Consider the following 17,060-nt stretch of genomic DNA (forward strand, 5'->3'; position numbering starts at 1 on the left):
TATCCAATGCCTGGCATATACCAAACGCTCAGTAATATTTATTGAATGAATGGATGAAACAATAAACGAGTATCATCTAGTCTGCTCCATAATCTCTCTCCTTTGAAAGTTTTAGGCTTTAGTAGTTTCTGGGATAGCTCTTTCCCTCTGGAGAAAGCCTGGAATAAAGATACTGCAAGTGACTGATTAAAAGGAAATTACCTGCTTTAGATACAGATGAACACATCATAAAATTGAATTCTATTATAAAAGCCAAAGAATCAAACTTAGATTCTTTTTTAAAAGTAGGGATACCCGGGCTTCCGTGGTGGCGCAGTGGTTGAGAGTCCGCCTGCCAATGCAGGGGACACAGGTTCGTGCCCTGGTCCGGGAAGATCCCACATGCCGTGGAGTGGCTGGGCCCGTGAGCCATGGCCACTGAGCCTGCGTGTCTGGAGCCTGTGCTCCGCAACAGGAGAGGCCACAACAGTGAGAGGCCCACGTACCGAAAAAAAAAAAAAAAAAAGTAGGGATACCCTACCCTGCATAGGTTAACATTTCTGAATAACAGAGTCAATTATATTTCCTACCGGTTACCATGCTACATGTGGAAGATTCTGGAGCAGTAAGTTAGGTGAGAGCTCATCAGAGAGTGAGATTAAGTTTGAGCCATCTATATGTGAGGCTGATTGAGGCAGAGGAATAGTCTGTGAGAATTATACTTGTGGTGAATTTTATAGAAAATGCCTATTGACCATTCCAGAATAGAACTGAGTTAGAATTAAGAACACAGAAAGGTAAGTGAAGTACGGAACCCACCTGAGAACACTATAATTTTTACCCTGAGGACTGTCTTTTTATTTTATTGTTTCTCTTATTCATTAGTTTATTGCTTGTTAATAAAGCACTATTGTGATGTTTCTAAGTCCAGTCACGGTGAAATCTGACCACTAGGATGCACGTACATTTAGTTATGTGGTGACAGCTGTCAACTTTGAATAGCCTACAAATTACTGCCTTTCCAAAGCTGTCAACTTTGAATAGCTGACAAATTGCAGCCTTTCCAAAGGCTGTCTCTTTCATCCCATGTTCAGTATGTCGGCAAACCCTGCTGGCTCTACCTTCAAAATATTTCCAGAATCCAACCTCTGCTGCTAACACTCTGGTCTAAGCCACTATCCACTCACCTGGATTATTACAATGGCCTCCTAACTAGTCTCCCTACTTCAGTCTATTCTCACCACAGCAGCCAGAGGGAGCCCGTCAAAATGCAAATTATTAATAGATGATACACTCCTCTGCTCAGAATTTGCCAATGGTTCCTACATCACATGCCTGTAAAAGCCAAAGTCCTTACAATGGCCTTCATTGGCCCCCGGTCCTCATCTGTGATTCCTCTTTCCCTAGGCCACCACTCTGAGACGACATTGCCTCCTTCCCAGCCCTAAACTGGAAGGCAGATTCCCGCGGGAAGGTCTTTACAACTTGCTATTCCCTCTGCCTAGAATACTGTCCCCCAGACATTTGCACAGCTCAGTCCCTCACCTGCTTCAGGTGTTTACTCAAAATGTGGTCTTCTCGGGCTTCCCTGGTGGTGCAGTGGTTGAGAGTCTGCCTGCCAATGCAGGGGACACGGGCTTGAGCCCTGGTCTGGGAGGATCCCACATGCCGCGAAGCAACTAGGCCCGTGAGCCACAACTACTGAGCCTGCGCGTCTGGAGCCTGTGCTCCGCAACAAGACAGGCCGCAACGGTGAGAGGCCAATGCACTGCGAAGAAGAGTGGCCCCTGCTCGCCACAACTGGAGAAAGCCCTCGCACAGAGACAAAGACCCAACACAGCCAAAACTAAATTAATTAATTAATTAATTTTTAAAAAATGTGGTCTTCTCAATGAGGCAGTCTCTGGCCACACTTTAAAAACTGGAACCCACCCCTCCCCCCAAAAAAACAAAAAAACTGTAACCCACTCCCTAAGCATTCCCTATCTCCCTTATCTTTCTTCACACCACTTAAGTCTATCATATATTTTACCTTGTTTATTTCCTAACTCTACACATAGAAGGTACTCAATAATACCTGTTGTATGAATGAATGAAAATAATAAATAATAGTAAAAGGTTCTAGAAACATACTAGCAAGAGGAACAGTATAATTCTTTCACCAACATTTCAGTTTTATCTAAGCGTGTAACATACGTAAAACATGGTACTATTCTGGAATAGCTCTCTGCTAGTGAACTATCACATTTCAGGTGCAAGACTCTTGTCCATGCTGGATGCAGCCCTATCCTGACCACTGGCTCTTCTTCAATCCTAGGCCCTCTCCCACTAGGGCTTCTCCATCATTCCCCAGTCATGACTGTATATTCTCTATACTTTTACTTTGATAGTATGTCAGTAAAGAGGGTGACAACCCACTTAAAAAACCAGAAGAACAGAGACCTGTCTGGAGAATGCACTACAAACTTTTCAGATACACCAATAAATAACTGTCTTAAAAAAAACAAAACAAAACCTAAAACAATCCTGATTTGAAAAATCCAAGTGTAGGGCTTCCCTGGTGGCGCAGTGGTTGAGAGTCCGCCTGCCAATGCAGGGGACATGGGTTCGTGCCCTGGTCCGGGAAGATCCCACATGCCGCGGAGCGGCTGGGCCCGTGAGCCATGGCCGCTGGGCCTGCGCGTCCAGAGCCTGTGCTCCGCAACGGGAGAGGCCACAACAGTGAGAGGCCCGCGTACCGCAAAAAAATAAAAGAAAAATCCAAGTGTAAAAAGACATTTTTGAGGCAAACAGGGAAATTCAATTGTGGACCAGGTATTAGATGATTTCAAGGAATTATCGCTAATTTTGTTAAGCACAATAACGACACTATGATTATGTAAGAAAACGGCCATATTTTTAAAATAGATGTAACCTAAAAGTATATGAAGGTGAAATAGCCTGATATCTGGAATTTACTTTAAAATATATCAGCAAAAAAAAAGGGGGGGAGATAGAGATTGTTTAAATATTAATGCATATCTATTTATGGCATATTATATATTAATTTAAAATAAGGTTTACAAAGATTTCTTAATGAGTGGAAAAATATAACACTATAATAAGCAATAAAAGAATAAAGATTATTTTTATTATATGATTTCAACTATGTAAAACTGAGCATTGAAAAATTCTTTAAGGAAACAGACTAAAAGGTTAAAGCTGATTATATCTGGATGGTGGGAATAAAGGTAAATTAACCTATCAACTTTAGTAAGCTGCCTTATTTAAGGTAAGGCAGCTGTTTTTAAAAAGCTAATACAACGTAAGCATGATCAACGTGTTCAAGATGGTCTTGCTGAGTCTGAAGCATATGTCAGACATCACATTTATTTATGTGAGTCTAAGGCCTATGGCAGAGCTTAGGGGCTGGATGTAAAGGTTTAGAAATCAGTACAGCCCAGAGGTAGTGGTTTGAAAGTACAGAACTGGTTGTAATCTCGCAATGAAGCCTTATCAAGTAAGAAGAGAGGGCTGAGATAAAGCCCTAGGTAACACCAACATTTAGGAAAGAGGTGGAGGAAGAGAATAGTGAAGGACATAAACAGGAACAGTCAAGGAGAACAAGAAGGACCAGAAGTGTGTGGTAACAAAGGAGTCAAGGAAGTTACATTTCAGAAAAGACCCCTTTGTGTCCAACTCAAAGGGAAGTCCAGGATAACAGTAAGGACTGAGTCATTCGTGACCTTACCAGTAGCTCTGAGTCAAGTGGTGATGATGCCAGAGGACTGAGACATGAAATCAGATTAGGGAAAATGACACAGAGTGGAGGATGACTCTTTTTTTTTTTTTTTTTTTTTTGCGGTACGCGGGCCTCTCACTGTTGTGGCCTCTCCCGTTGCAGAGCACAGGCTCCGGACGCGCAGGCTCAGCGGCCATGGCTCACGGGCCATGGCTCATGGGCTCATGTGGGATCTTCCCGGACCAGGGCACAAACCCGTGTCCCCTGCATCGGCAGGCAGACTCTCAACCACTGCGCCACCAGGGAAGCCCCAGAGTGGATGACTCTTGATTAGACTGAATGGAAGGAAAGCAACCCTACTGGGAGGTCCCGTATGGGGCAAGTTTTTCTTTTAGAGGGCAGGACAGACTCAGGAAGAGCTTCAGGTTGAGAACTTGGAGTAGTAGATGTGGAAAGGTTGATGAAAGGAAATAAAAGAGATCTCAGAATGAAAGAAAAGGAATAACAGGCACAGATGTCTCTGAGTTTGCTTAGAGAGAGCAAAAAGTTGAGAAAATTATGCCCTTTCTCAGTGATGACCTCCCCTTTCTCAGTGAAGTAGGAGGCAAGGAGGTCTATTGGGGTTGAGAGATCAATGTTAGGAAGGTTTGAATAAGTGTGGAAAAGGTTTGGAATAGTCTTAGATGAAAATGGGAGGGACAGCTGCCCAAGGTCATATAAAGGGAAAACGGCAGTGCTGAAAGCCAGCTGAGCTAGAGACCACTATTCAAAAATATTTACTGGGAACTGACCATGTACCAGACACTCTTTAGACACTAAGGGTATACAGTGAACAAAACAGACAAAAATCTTCTGCCCTTATGAAGTTTACTATCTTGTGGTGGAAGGTAGTCAATAAACAAATAAATAATGAAAATAAGTAGTATCATCAAATAGTAATAAGTGCTATGGAAAAAAATGAGCCAGGAAAAGAGGTTAGCGAGGGTCGGCAGTGGGGGAAGTATTATAGTTTTAAACAGGGTGATCAGGAAGGCTTTCCTCAGAGGGCGAGTGAATTTGCAGCAGTGCCAAATCTATACTGTTATACGATTTCCTGAAATGGCATTCTGTTATCCAGATAGGGTAGAAAAGCTAGACTGCAGCATCCACCCAGGGCTGGGATCCTACCAAATGTCTTGGCAGAAGGATAATACTTCAAATGACTTACAGTAAGGCCTAGCCTGAAGAGGGGATGAAGAAGGATGGAGACTGAACTGATAGTGGGTGGAAGAGACTGGGAGAGCCAAAAGGATAGGAGGTTACGGTCAGAAAGCAGAACACAGGACTTTAGAATTTCAGAGACGGGGCATCCCCAGGGTCATTTCCTTGGTAGTGGGTGTGGAGGTGGAACGGATATGAAGGTCACTGCAGGTGACAAGATCAAAGAACCTGAGGATGACATAACCCACGTGATCATTGAAGTCACACAGAACAACAGCAGGATTTATGGTAAATCAGTAGTTCTCAAACTTGAATGTGCATGAGAACCACCTGGAGGCTTGTTAAAAGGAGAGACTCCTGGGCCCCACACCCAGAATTTCTGTTTACTAACTCTGAGGTGAGGCCCAAGAATGTGCATTTCTAACAAGTTCCCAGGTATTGCTGACAGCTGCTGATCTGGGACTATACCTTGAGAATCACTGGGGTAGAAAAAAGATACAGACTAGATGCATTAATAACTGAGGCTGGGGCTGGGAGATGTGGAGGCTAACAGATGACAAAGATAAGGAGACATGGAAGGGGATGGAGAGAAAAGGTCATGCAGCATTAGCTTCAAAAAAGCAGGGATTCTGATACAAAGGTAGAAGAATAATAGCTTAGAAATGACACTGGGGAAGGAGTGTGCTCTTCCCGTCTTCCAGAAACTAAGGTAAGTGGGATAAGGGAAAACAGCAGGCTCTGAGGCTGTAAGGAAGTGGTGACCCGACAGAAGGCCATAGGTCAATTAAGAGCAGGAGCAGAGCCAAAACAAATAAAGGATATAGGGGGTTTTGTTACTGCAGAATGAGGGATCCAGGCAGTCTGGGAGGACTGGGCAGTGCTAGGTTCTCTCAGTTCAGAGTGAGAGTAAGCAAAGCCCACTCTCAAACAGCCACGGACACTTATATTTGGGGTAAGCCTCTCTTTCCATTCCAATCAAGCTTTCATCTCCACTACTCCACTAAAACTGCTCTTAGCAAGACCAGTAACCTTGAGGAAACTTGCTCAAGCTTCTTAGATAGCCTCATCCACCAGAGGACAGAAAGCAGAAACTAGAAGAACTACAATCCTGCAGCCTGTGGAACAAAAACCACATTCACAGATAGACAAGATAAAAAGGCAGAGGGCTATGTACCAGATGAAGAAACAAGATAAAACCCCAGAAAAACAACTAAATGAAGTGGAGATAGGCAACCTTCCAGAAAAAGAATTCAGAATAGTGAAGATGATAGTGAAGATGATCCAGGACCTTGGAAAAAGAATGGAGGCAAATTTCAAGAAATGTTTAACAAAGACCTAGAAGAATTAAAAAACAAACAAACAGAGATGAACAATACAATAAATGAAATGAAAAATACACTAGAAGGAATCAACAGCAGAATAACTGAGGCAGAAGAACGGAAAAGTGACCTGGAAGACAGAATGGTGGAATTCACTGCTGTGGAACAGAATAAAGAAAAAAGAATGAAAAGAAATGAAGACAACCTAAGAGACCTTTGGGACAACATTAAATGCAACAACATTCACATTATAGGGATCCCAGAAGGAGAAGAGAGAGAGAAAGGACCCAAGAAAATATTGGAAGATTTTATAGTCAAAAACTTCCCTAACATGGGAAAGGAGAGAACCACTCAAGTCCAAGAAGCACAGAGAGTCCCACACAGGTTAACCCAAGGAGAAACACGCCGAGATGCTAGTAATCAAATTGGCAAAAATTAAAGACAAAGAAAAATTATTGAAAGCAGCAAGGGAAAAATGACAAATAACATACAAGGGAACTCCAATAAGGTTAACAGCTGATTTCTCAGCAGAAACTCTACAAGCCAGAAGGGAGTGGCACGACATATTTAAAGTGATGAAAGGGAAGAACCTACAATCAACATTACTCTACCTAGCAAGGACCTCATTCACATTCGATGGAGAAATCAAAAGCTTTACAGACAAGCAAAAGCTAAGAGAATTCAGCACCACCAAACCAGCTCTACAACAAATGCTAAAGGAACATCTTTAAGTGGGAAACACAAGAGAAGAAAAGGACCTACAAAAACAAACCCAAAACAATTAAGAAAATGGTAATAGGAACATACATATCGATAATTACCTTAAACATGAATGGATTAAATGCTCCAACCAAAAGACACAGGCTCGCTGAATAGATACAAAAGCAAGACCTATATATATGCTGTCTACAAGAGACCCACTTCAGACCTATGGACACATACAGACTGAAAGTGAGGGGATGGAAAAAGATATTCCATGCAAATGGAAATCAAAAGAAAGCTGGAGTAGCAAAACTCATATCAGATAAAATAGACTTTAAAATAAAGAATGTTAAAAGAGACAAGGAAGGACACCACATAATGATCAGGAAGAAGATATAACAGTTGTAAATATATATGCACCCAACATAGGAGCACTTCAATACATAAGGCAAATGCTAACAGCTATAAAAGAGGAAATTCACAGTAACACACTAATGATAGGGGGCTTTAACACCTCCCTTACACCAATGGACAGATCATCCAGACAGAAACTTAATAAGGAAACACAAGCTTTAAATGACACAATAGACCAGATAGATTTAATTGATATTTATAGGACATTCCATCTGAGAACAGCAGATTACACTTTCTTCTCAAGTGCGCATGGAACATTCTCCAAGATAGATCACATCTTGGGTCACAAATCAAGCCTCAGTAAATTTAAGGAAATTGAAATCATATCAAGCATCTTTTCTAACCACAACACTAGGAGATTAGAAATGAATTACAGGGAAAAAAACATAAAAAACATAAACACATGGAGGCTAAACAATACATTACTAAATAACCAAGAGATCACTGAAGACATCAGAGGAAACCAAAAAATACCTAGAGACAAATGACAATGAAAACACGACTATCCAAAACCTATGGGATGCAGCAAATGCAGTTCTAAGAGGAAAGTTTATAGCAATACAATCCTACCTCAAGAAACAAGAAAAATTTCAAATAAACATCTTACCCTTACACCTAAAGGAACTAGAGAAAAAAGAACAAACAAAACCCAAAATTAGCAGAAGGAAAGAAATCATAAAGATCAGAGCAGAAATAAATGAAACAGAAACAAAGAAAACAATAGCAAAGATCAATAAAACTAAAAGCTGGTTTTTTGAGAAGATAAACAAAATTGATAAACCATTAGCCAGACTCATCAAGAAAAAGAGGGAGAGGACTCAAATAAAAATTAGAAATGAAAAAGCATAAGTTAAAACAGACACCACAGAAATACAAAGCATCATAAGAGACTACTACAAGCAACCCCATGCCAATAAAATGGACAACCTGGAAGAAATGGACAAATGCTTAGAATGGTATAACCCTCTAAGACTGAACCAGGAAGAAACAGAAAATATGAACAGACCAATCACAAGTACTGAAATTGAAACTGTGATTAAAAATCTTCCAACAAACAAAAGTCCATGACCAGATGGCTTCACAGGCGAATTCTATCAAACATTTAGAGAAGATCTAACACCCATCCTTCTCAAAGTCTTCCAAAAAATTGCAGAGGAAGGAACACTCCCAAACTCGTTATGGGAGGTCCCCATCACCCTGATACCAAAACCAGACAAAGATACTACAAAAAAAGAAAATTACAGACCAATATCACTGATAAATATAGATGCAAAAATCCTCAACAAAATACTAGCAAACAGAATCCAACAACACATTAAAATGCTCATACACCATGATCAAGTGGGATTTATCCCAGGGATGCAAGGATTCTTCAATATACACAAATCAATCAATGTGATACACCATATTAACAAACTGAAAAATAAAAACCATATGATCATCTCAATAGATGCAGAAAAAGCTTTTGACAAAATTCAACACCGATTTATGATAAAAATTCTCCAGAAAGTGGGCACAGAGGGAAACTACCTCAACATAATAAAGGCCATATACGACAAACCCACAGCAAACATCATTCTCAATGGTGACAAACTGAAAGCATTTCCTCTAAGATCAGGAACAAGACAAGGATGTCCACTCTCACCACTATTAGCCAACATAGTTTTGGAAGTCCTAGTCATGGCAATCAGAGAAGAAGAAGAAATAAAAGGAATACAAGTTGGAAAGAAGTAAAACTGTCACTGTTTGCAGATAACTTGATACTATACATAGAGAATCCTGAAGATGCCACCAGAAAACTACTAGAGCTAATCAATGAATTTGGTAAAGTAGCAGAATACAAAATTAATGCACAGAAATCTCTTGCATTCCTATACACTAATGATGAAAAATCTGAAAAAGAAATTAAAGAAACACTCCCATTTACCATTGCAACAAAAAGAATAAAATATCTAGGAATAAACCTACCTAGGGAGAAAAAAGCCCTGTATGCAGAAAACTATAAGACACTAATGAAAGAAATTAAAGATGATACAAACAGATGGAGAGCTATACCATGTTCTTGAATTGGAAGAATTAATATTGTGAAAATGACTCTACTACCCAAAGCAATCTACAGATTCAACGCAATCCCTATCAAATTACCAATGGCATTTTTTACAGAAGTAGAACAAAAAAATCTTAAAATTTGTATGGAGACACAAAAGACCCCAAATAGCCAAAGCAGTCTTGAGGGAAAAAAACCGAGCGGAAGGAATCAGACTCCCTGACTTCAGACTATACTACAAAGCTACAGTAATCAAAACAATATGGTACTGGCACAAAAACAGAAATATAGATCAATGGAACAGGATAGAAAGCCCAGAGATAAACCCATGCACCTATGGTCAACTAATCTATGACAAAGGAGACAAGGATATACAATGGAGAAAAGACAGCTTCTTCAATAAGTGGTGCTGGGAAAATTGGACAGCTACATGTAAAAGAATGAAATTAGAACACTCCCTAACACCATACACAAAAATAAACTCAAATGGATTAGAAACTTAAATGTAAGACCAGATACTATAAAACTCTTAAAGGAAAGCATAGGAAGAACACTCTTTGACATAAATCACCGCAAGACCTTTTTTCCCACCTCCTAGAGTAATGGAAATAAAAACAAAGATAAACAAACGGGACCTAATGAAACTTAAAAGCTTTTGCAAAGCAAAGGAAACTACAAACAAGACAAAAAGACAACTCTCAGAATGGGAGAAAATATTTGCAAACGAATCAACAGACAAAGGATTAATCTCCAAAATATATAAACAGCTCATGTAGCTCAATATTAAAAAAAAAACAATCCAATCCAAAAAATGGGCAGAAGACCTAAATAGACATTTCTCCAAAGAAGACATACAGATGGCGAAAAAGCACATGAAAAGCTGCTCAACATCACTAATTATTAGAGAAATGCAAGTCAAAAGTACAATGAGGTATCGCCTTACACCAGTCAGAATGGGCATCATCAGAAAATCTACAAAGAACAAATGCTGGAGAGGGTGTGGAGAAAAGGGAACCCTCTTGCACTGTTGGTGGGAATGTAAATTGATACAGCCACTATGGGGAACAGCATGGAGGTTCCTTAAAAAACTAAAAATAGAATTACCATATGACCCAGCAATCCCACTACTGGACATATACCCAGAGAAAACCGTAATTCAAAAAGACACATGCATCCCAATGTTCATTGCAGCACTATTTACAGTAGCCAGGTCATGGAAGCAACCTAAATGCCCACTGACAGATGAATGGATAAAGAAGATGTGGTACATATATACAATGGAATATTACTCAGCCATAAAAAGGAATGAAATTGGGTCATTTGTAGAGACGTGGATCAATCTAGAGACTGTTGTACAGAGTGAAATAAGTCAGAAAGAGAAAAACAAATATCATATATTAACGCATATATGTGGAACCTAGAAAAATGGTACAGATGAACCGGTTTGCAGAACAGAAATTGAAACACAGACGTAGGGAACAAACGTATGGACACCAAGCGGAGAAAGAGGCGGGGCGGGGGGGCGGTGGTGGTGCGATGAATTGGGAGATTGGGATTGACATATATACACTAATATGTATGAAATAGATAACTAATAAGAACCTGCTGTATAAAAAAATAAATAAAATAAAATTCAAAAAAAAAAAAGACCAGTAACCTTCACATTGCCAAATCCAATAGTCAATGTGCAGTTATCCTGCTGTACTGATCAACAGCATTTAGCACAATTATCACTGCCTCCTCCTTGAATTTCTTTACTTGGTGTTTAGAACGTTTCACATCCTAGTTCAGTTTACTCTTTCTCCGTTTCCTTTACTGGATGCTCATTTTCCAGCCAAGCCTAGGTAGGCTCCATCCTCACTCTTTTTTTGTCTAACTACACTCACACCTTAGGTGACCTCCTCTAGTCCATTAAACACCATCTCTACACTGACAATGCCCAAATTTAAATCTCCAGTCCAGATCTCTTCTGTGAATTTTATATCCAACTCTCTATTTAACATATCCATATGGCAGTCTAGTAGACAACTCAAATCTAATAAATTTAACCAAATTCTTTATCTTTCCTGAACAAGGAGGAGACAAAGCAAAACATACACAAAAACACGTTTTCCAACAAGGAAAGGCTAAGAAGTTGTCACAGATTGGAGGAGAATAAGGACACATGCTGATTAAATGTGATATCCTGGATTGCACCCTGGAGCAGGAAAAGGGTATTAGTGGGAAAACTGGTGAAATCCAACTAAAGTCCGGGGGAATTCCCTGGCGGTCCAGTGGTTAGGACTCTGTGCTTTCACTGCCAAGGGCACGAGTTCAATCCCTGGTCAAAAAACTAAGCTCCCACAAGCCTCGCTGGAAGCCTCGCGGCGTAGCCAAAAAAAAAGTCTGAAGTTTAGTCAATACCATGGTACCAGTGTTAATTTCTTAGTTTTGACAAAGATGTTAACATTACAGGGAGCTGGGTGAAGAGTGTATGGGAATTCTCTGTTCTATCTTTGCAAACTTTCTATAAATCTAAAATTATTCCTAAGTGAAAAGTTTAAAACACGAACACTGCTTTCCCCTCCCATGCGCTACCACTGCACTGTGCAGCAATTCTCGCCTTCCACATTGCTCAGGCACAACACCCTGGCTGCGTCCTGGACTCCTCTCATGCTCCCGCATCCAACATCCAGTCTATCTGTAAATTCTGTCAGCTTTACCTCCCAAATACACCCAGAGTCTAACCAATTCTTACCTCTTTCACCACTGATACCTTCATCCAAGTCTCCATCAAGTACCTGAATTACCACAACAGCCTCCTAACTCATTCCCTTGCTTCCTTAGGGCCCATTCCTCACACAGCTGACTGAGTGATCATTTTAGAATGCTTGTAAGATCATGCCATCCCGTCTCCAAAAACCTCCCAGCTACTTCTCACCTTCCTACTCAGAACCAAATCTAAGAGCCTCATATGACCCAGTCCCTGTGATTTCTCTGACCTCCCCTACTGCCCACCTCTTCATTGCTCACAATGGCCCCCTCCCACCCCAATCTACACTTGCTTCTCTCTCTGCCTGAAATGCCCTTCTCCAGAGAGCCACGTGGTGCACTTCTGCACTTCCTTCTGGTCTATGTTCAAATGTCTCCGTATCAAAGAGACCAACCTATGTAAACTGGCGCCCCTGTTACTCTGTCCTCTTAACCTGCTTTATGGGACCTCCCTGGTGGCACAGTGGTTAAGAATCCGCCTGCCAATGCAGGGGACACAGGTCCGAGCCCTGGTCCGGGAAGATCCCACAGGCCGTGGAGCAACTAAGCCCCGTGCACCACAACTACTGAGCCTGCTCTCTAGAGCTCACGAGCCACAACTACTGAGCCCGTGTGCCACAACTACTGAAGCCCACGCGCCTAGAGTCTGCTCTCCACAAGAGAAGCCACTGCAATGAGAAGCCCGCACACTGCAACGAAGAGTAGCCCCCACTCGCCACAACTAGAGAAAGTCCACACGCAGCAATGAAGACCCAATGCAGCCAAAAATAAATTTTTTAAAAACCCTGCTTAAAAACACAAACAAGGGCTTCCCTGGTGGCGCAGTGGTTGAGAGTCCGCCTGCCAATGCAGGGGACACGGGTTCGTGCCCCGGTCCGGGAAGATCCCACATGCCGCGGAGCGGCTGGGCCCGTGAGCCATGGCTGCTGAGCCTGCGCGTCTGGAGCCTGTGCTCCGCAACGGGAGAGGCCACAACAGTGAGAGGCCCGCGTACCACAAAAAAAAAAAAAAAACACACAAACAAAAAAAACCCAACCCTGCTTTATATTTTAGCTCTTATCACCTGACATATTAAATATTTAAGTGCTTTCTACCTGTCTTCCCTACCAGAATGTAAATCTCGTTAGTGCTGTATTCCCAGTACCTAGAACAGTGCTTGGCACACAGCATCTACTCAATAAATATGAATAAAGAGGTCTCAAGAAAATGCTGGGATGTGAATCCAGAGAGATTTGTTAGGCAGAACTCTAAGGTGGCCTCCAAGATTCCCAGCTCCTGGTGTGCATGCCCTGGATAATCTCCCCTCAAGTATGGGTAGACCTGATCTAATCAAGTGAGCCCTTTTAAAAGAGTCTAGTGATCAGAGACAGAAGTCAGAGAGATGTAAAGAATCTGTAGCAAATTCTTTCCTGTAGGCTCTGAAGAAGCAAACTACCATGCTGTGAAGGGGGCCATGTGGTAAGGAATTGCGGGTGGCCCCTCGGAGCTGAGAGTGATCCCCAGCCAGCAAGAAAATGGGGACCTCGATCCTACACCCATTAGGAGCTAAATCCTATCAACAACCAGTGAGCATCAAGAAGGACCCCACACATCAGATAAGACTGCATCCCTGGCCAAATTTCAGTCCTGTGAGACCCTGAGTAGAAAGCTCTGTTAACCCGTACCCAGACTCCTGACCCACAGAAACCATGACATGGTAAAGTTGTGTTATTTTAAGCCACTACATTTGTGGTAATTTGTTATGAAGCAATAGGAAACTATCAACCAGCCTTGAGGATTCAAGAACAACTCTGGTATAACATTGCCTTTGTTCACACACAAGTCAAGATCCCAAGAAGGACTGCCTGGTGAAGCAAATGAGAACTAGAACTATAGGCCTGTGTAAAAACAGGCCCGGGCAGGTGGTGGCTCCCTGTGTTAGGCTGTATGTCACATTAAACTGGAGGGAGACCAGAATGGTGAAGGTCCATGAGAAAAAGCTGGTGGAATGAAGCTATTTATTCATTGGATAAAATATATACTTATTTTATTCACTGGATAAAATATATACTCAGGGTAAAATGAGAAGTGTCTTCAAATACTGCAAAGAGCTGATGTGTAATGAGTGGGAAGGAAGCTGTGAGGAGAGAGACTAGCTGCTGTGTAGTTCCAGAGGACAGAATTTGAACTAGGAGATAGGAAATATTTACAGGAAAGAAGTTTTCAGTTTAATGTAAGAAAGAACTTTCTAACAGTCAGAGCTGAGTACCTACTGTGTTCTAAGAGCTGTGCTAGGCAATAGAGATATAAAACTGAAAGGAAAAATATGGTCTCTGCTTTCAAGGACCATATAAACTAGTGGAGGGCACTGACACATAAACAAATGATGGTTTCCAGTGGTAAGTGCTATAAAGAAGCATATATATGTAAGGGAAGGACATATCACAGGGCTGGAAAAGATTAATGCTATCTGTGGAGGTGACAAAAGGTTTTCTGGACATGTGACTAAACTATAGCTTTTGAAATATGAGTAAGAATTCACCAGTGAGCTGAGTAGTAGACAGTGTAGACAGAAGGAGCCACATATGCAACAGCATGGAAAGATGACAGTATAGAGTCCAGGGAGTAAAATGTGGTGGGGACTGAGGCAGCAGAAGATGAGGCTGTTGGGTAAGGCAGAAGGCAGAATCTGTAGGTGACGAGAAAAAGTGAACAGAATTAAGCAGGGGAGTGACGCAGGTCAATACATGTTTTAGAAAGATCACTTTCTGATGCTGACGTAAGAGGTGAACTCAAAGAGAAAAACTGGAGATGGCAAGATTAGTTAGGAACTGTTGCAGATAAGCAGACAAGAGGTGATGCAGGCTGGAACCAGGAGAGGCAGTGGAGATGTTACCACCCCCTACTTGTGCTTTCAGAATTCAAAACAAATCTTGTAACCAAACATCTATACCACACATACCTGCACTTTTTAAATTCCTTATTTGTTAAGAAAAACGTTCCTTACCTGTATTTGCTTATGATATATAAAAACTAAGTAAGTGGTTACCTATTGGGGAGGGGGGCAGGTGGTGGCAGGACCCAAGGGGATGATGAACAAGGAGAGAAAGAGACTTTAACTATGTACGTTTTTATATTTTCTGGTTTCTAAATTGTATGAATGTATTACCTATTCAGAAATTTAAAAAAAAAAAAAGAGAGAGAGAAAACATTTCCACCCATTCAGATAGGTTTACCTGTATGTGTTTCCACATTCTTTAGCATGTGGTTCTGTTTGCCTCGGGGGAAAGATGCTACCTGAGGATCCTGCCTCCTTACAGCACATTTCTCTGGGTCAACCCTTCTGGAAGACTTGCTGGCAACTGCCAAGTTCCCATTGTCACAGGCAGATTTTGCTGGTCTTTCATTGAGATTTTCCTTTGGAACACAGGCCATGTTGCTTCTGGATCCTGCGTTTGTTTGCCGTTGGCCCTCCTGTTTTGGTGGATTCCTGCCTGGTCGTGGCCTGGCCCCCTCCACTTCCCAGGGAGGCCTCTTCTGTGGGTATCTTCTCTGCTCGCTGCGCCTGGCCCCATACCCATCCGCTACTCCTTTTCTAGAGGATGCATCTGAAGAATCAGGGTGGATAACCCCCACAGGTTTGGTGTTTTCAGGTCCCGCCTCCTCAGGTTTGGGAGTCATTCTGTGACCCCACTCACTTTTGAGTTTCCCCTTGACTTTTGGTCCTCTACCATAGCTGTATACAAATTGGGCTGCCTTTTTGGGTTTTGCTCCCCTGGGATCTGCACCGACAATTTCCTTCTCATTCTCAGAAGGGCTGTGCTCTCTGAGGTTTGTCCCACTCTCTGACTTGGCCACACTTTCTAAGCCAGCTGCATCTGAGGTCTGGTCAGTGAGACCCTGTGTTCTCTTGACTCTGATATGCTGCTTTTCACTCCTCAATTTCTGCCAAGGTTGATTTGGAAGGCCATGGTTCTTGAGTGATTTATTAGTAGCAGAGGATTGGAAAGAAGTCTGTTGACTCTTAGGTTTGCTTCCTGAAAGATAACTGTGATGAACAGCAGAGATGTCATCATAAGGGACTTGCCTGGAAAGGTGACAGGGAGGTGGTGAACTATAATTTCTTCTACCAATTTTATTAGAATCTAGTCTCCTTTGACCCCCACAGTTTAGACCAGAATTTTTTCTCTCCTGAGGAATGAACTCAGCAGCGTCCGTATTCAATTTAAAAGTACCTAGGACATAAGAAACAGACATGCAGGTAAAGAAATTAATTGGTCACTCATGAAGCCTGAAGACTGTAAGCCATATCTAAAAGTTACTTTCCTAGGGACTTTGTATAAAACAGTCTCTATACGAGGTCTATGTTTCCTGTGAAGGTGGTAGGTTCAAGGTGCTTGTGGAAGACTGATCATCTCATAACCAGCAGCCTCACCAACAGCTACTGCTGAATTGCTAAGGAAAACTGCTCACCTGGGCTACCGGGTATTATTTATAAACGTGTTTATCTTTATCGACAAATGTGAGGTCAGCAAACAGTTCGGGGTGAGACACCAATCAGCAGGTTCAATGTGGTATTTCAAAACTCTAAGATAGCATTAAGTAAACAGGCTTTGGAGTCAGCCAAAATCAGTTTAAAGTCTGGCCCTCCAACTTATAGTATGAGCTTAGGGATACCACCTGATTGCTTTTAGCCTTAGTTTCCTCATACATGACAAAAGCTGATAATACTATTCCAAAGGGTCATTGTGGAATTTAAGTAAGACTTCACACAGACAGTACTTAGCAGGATCAGTACATCTCATCTCTTCTCCCCAGGAATATATTTTAGGTTTTCCATACATAATCTCTGTAATATGGTCCAGAATTCCAGAGTCTCAAAAATTAAGCACATGCCCCTTCAACCTACTCATTTTTACCCCCTAACATGCTTCTTTATAGTCAACTC

General features: G+C 41.7%; 1 protein-coding gene across 4 annotated transcripts in view; it reads right to left on the minus strand.

The window, feature by feature from the left end:
• NFX1 (nuclear transcription factor, X-box binding 1) overlaps positions 1-17,060 on the minus strand; it is an 84,075-nt gene that overhangs the window by 63,985 nt on the left and 3,030 nt on the right. For all 4 annotated transcript variants that reach the window (XR_003429150.1, XM_027088934.1, XM_027088935.1 and 1 more), the window contains exon 2: positions 15,349-16,347. Coding sequence is in view for 3 of the 4 variants with exons in the window: in XM_027088934.1 (XP_026944735.1) it covers positions 15,349-16,347 (999 nt within the window). In the remaining variant the exon portion in view is untranslated. The remainder of the gene's footprint in view (positions 1-15,348; positions 16,348-17,060) is intronic.

This window comes from Aethalodelphis obliquidens, unplaced genomic scaffold (assembly GCF_003676395.1).
Source record: "Aethalodelphis obliquidens isolate GAN/ISIS:26980383/991018 unplaced genomic scaffold, ASM367639v1 scaffold64, whole genome shotgun sequence".
In the NCBI taxonomy this organism is placed as follows: domain Eukaryota; kingdom Metazoa; phylum Chordata; class Mammalia; order Artiodactyla; family Delphinidae; genus Aethalodelphis; species Aethalodelphis obliquidens.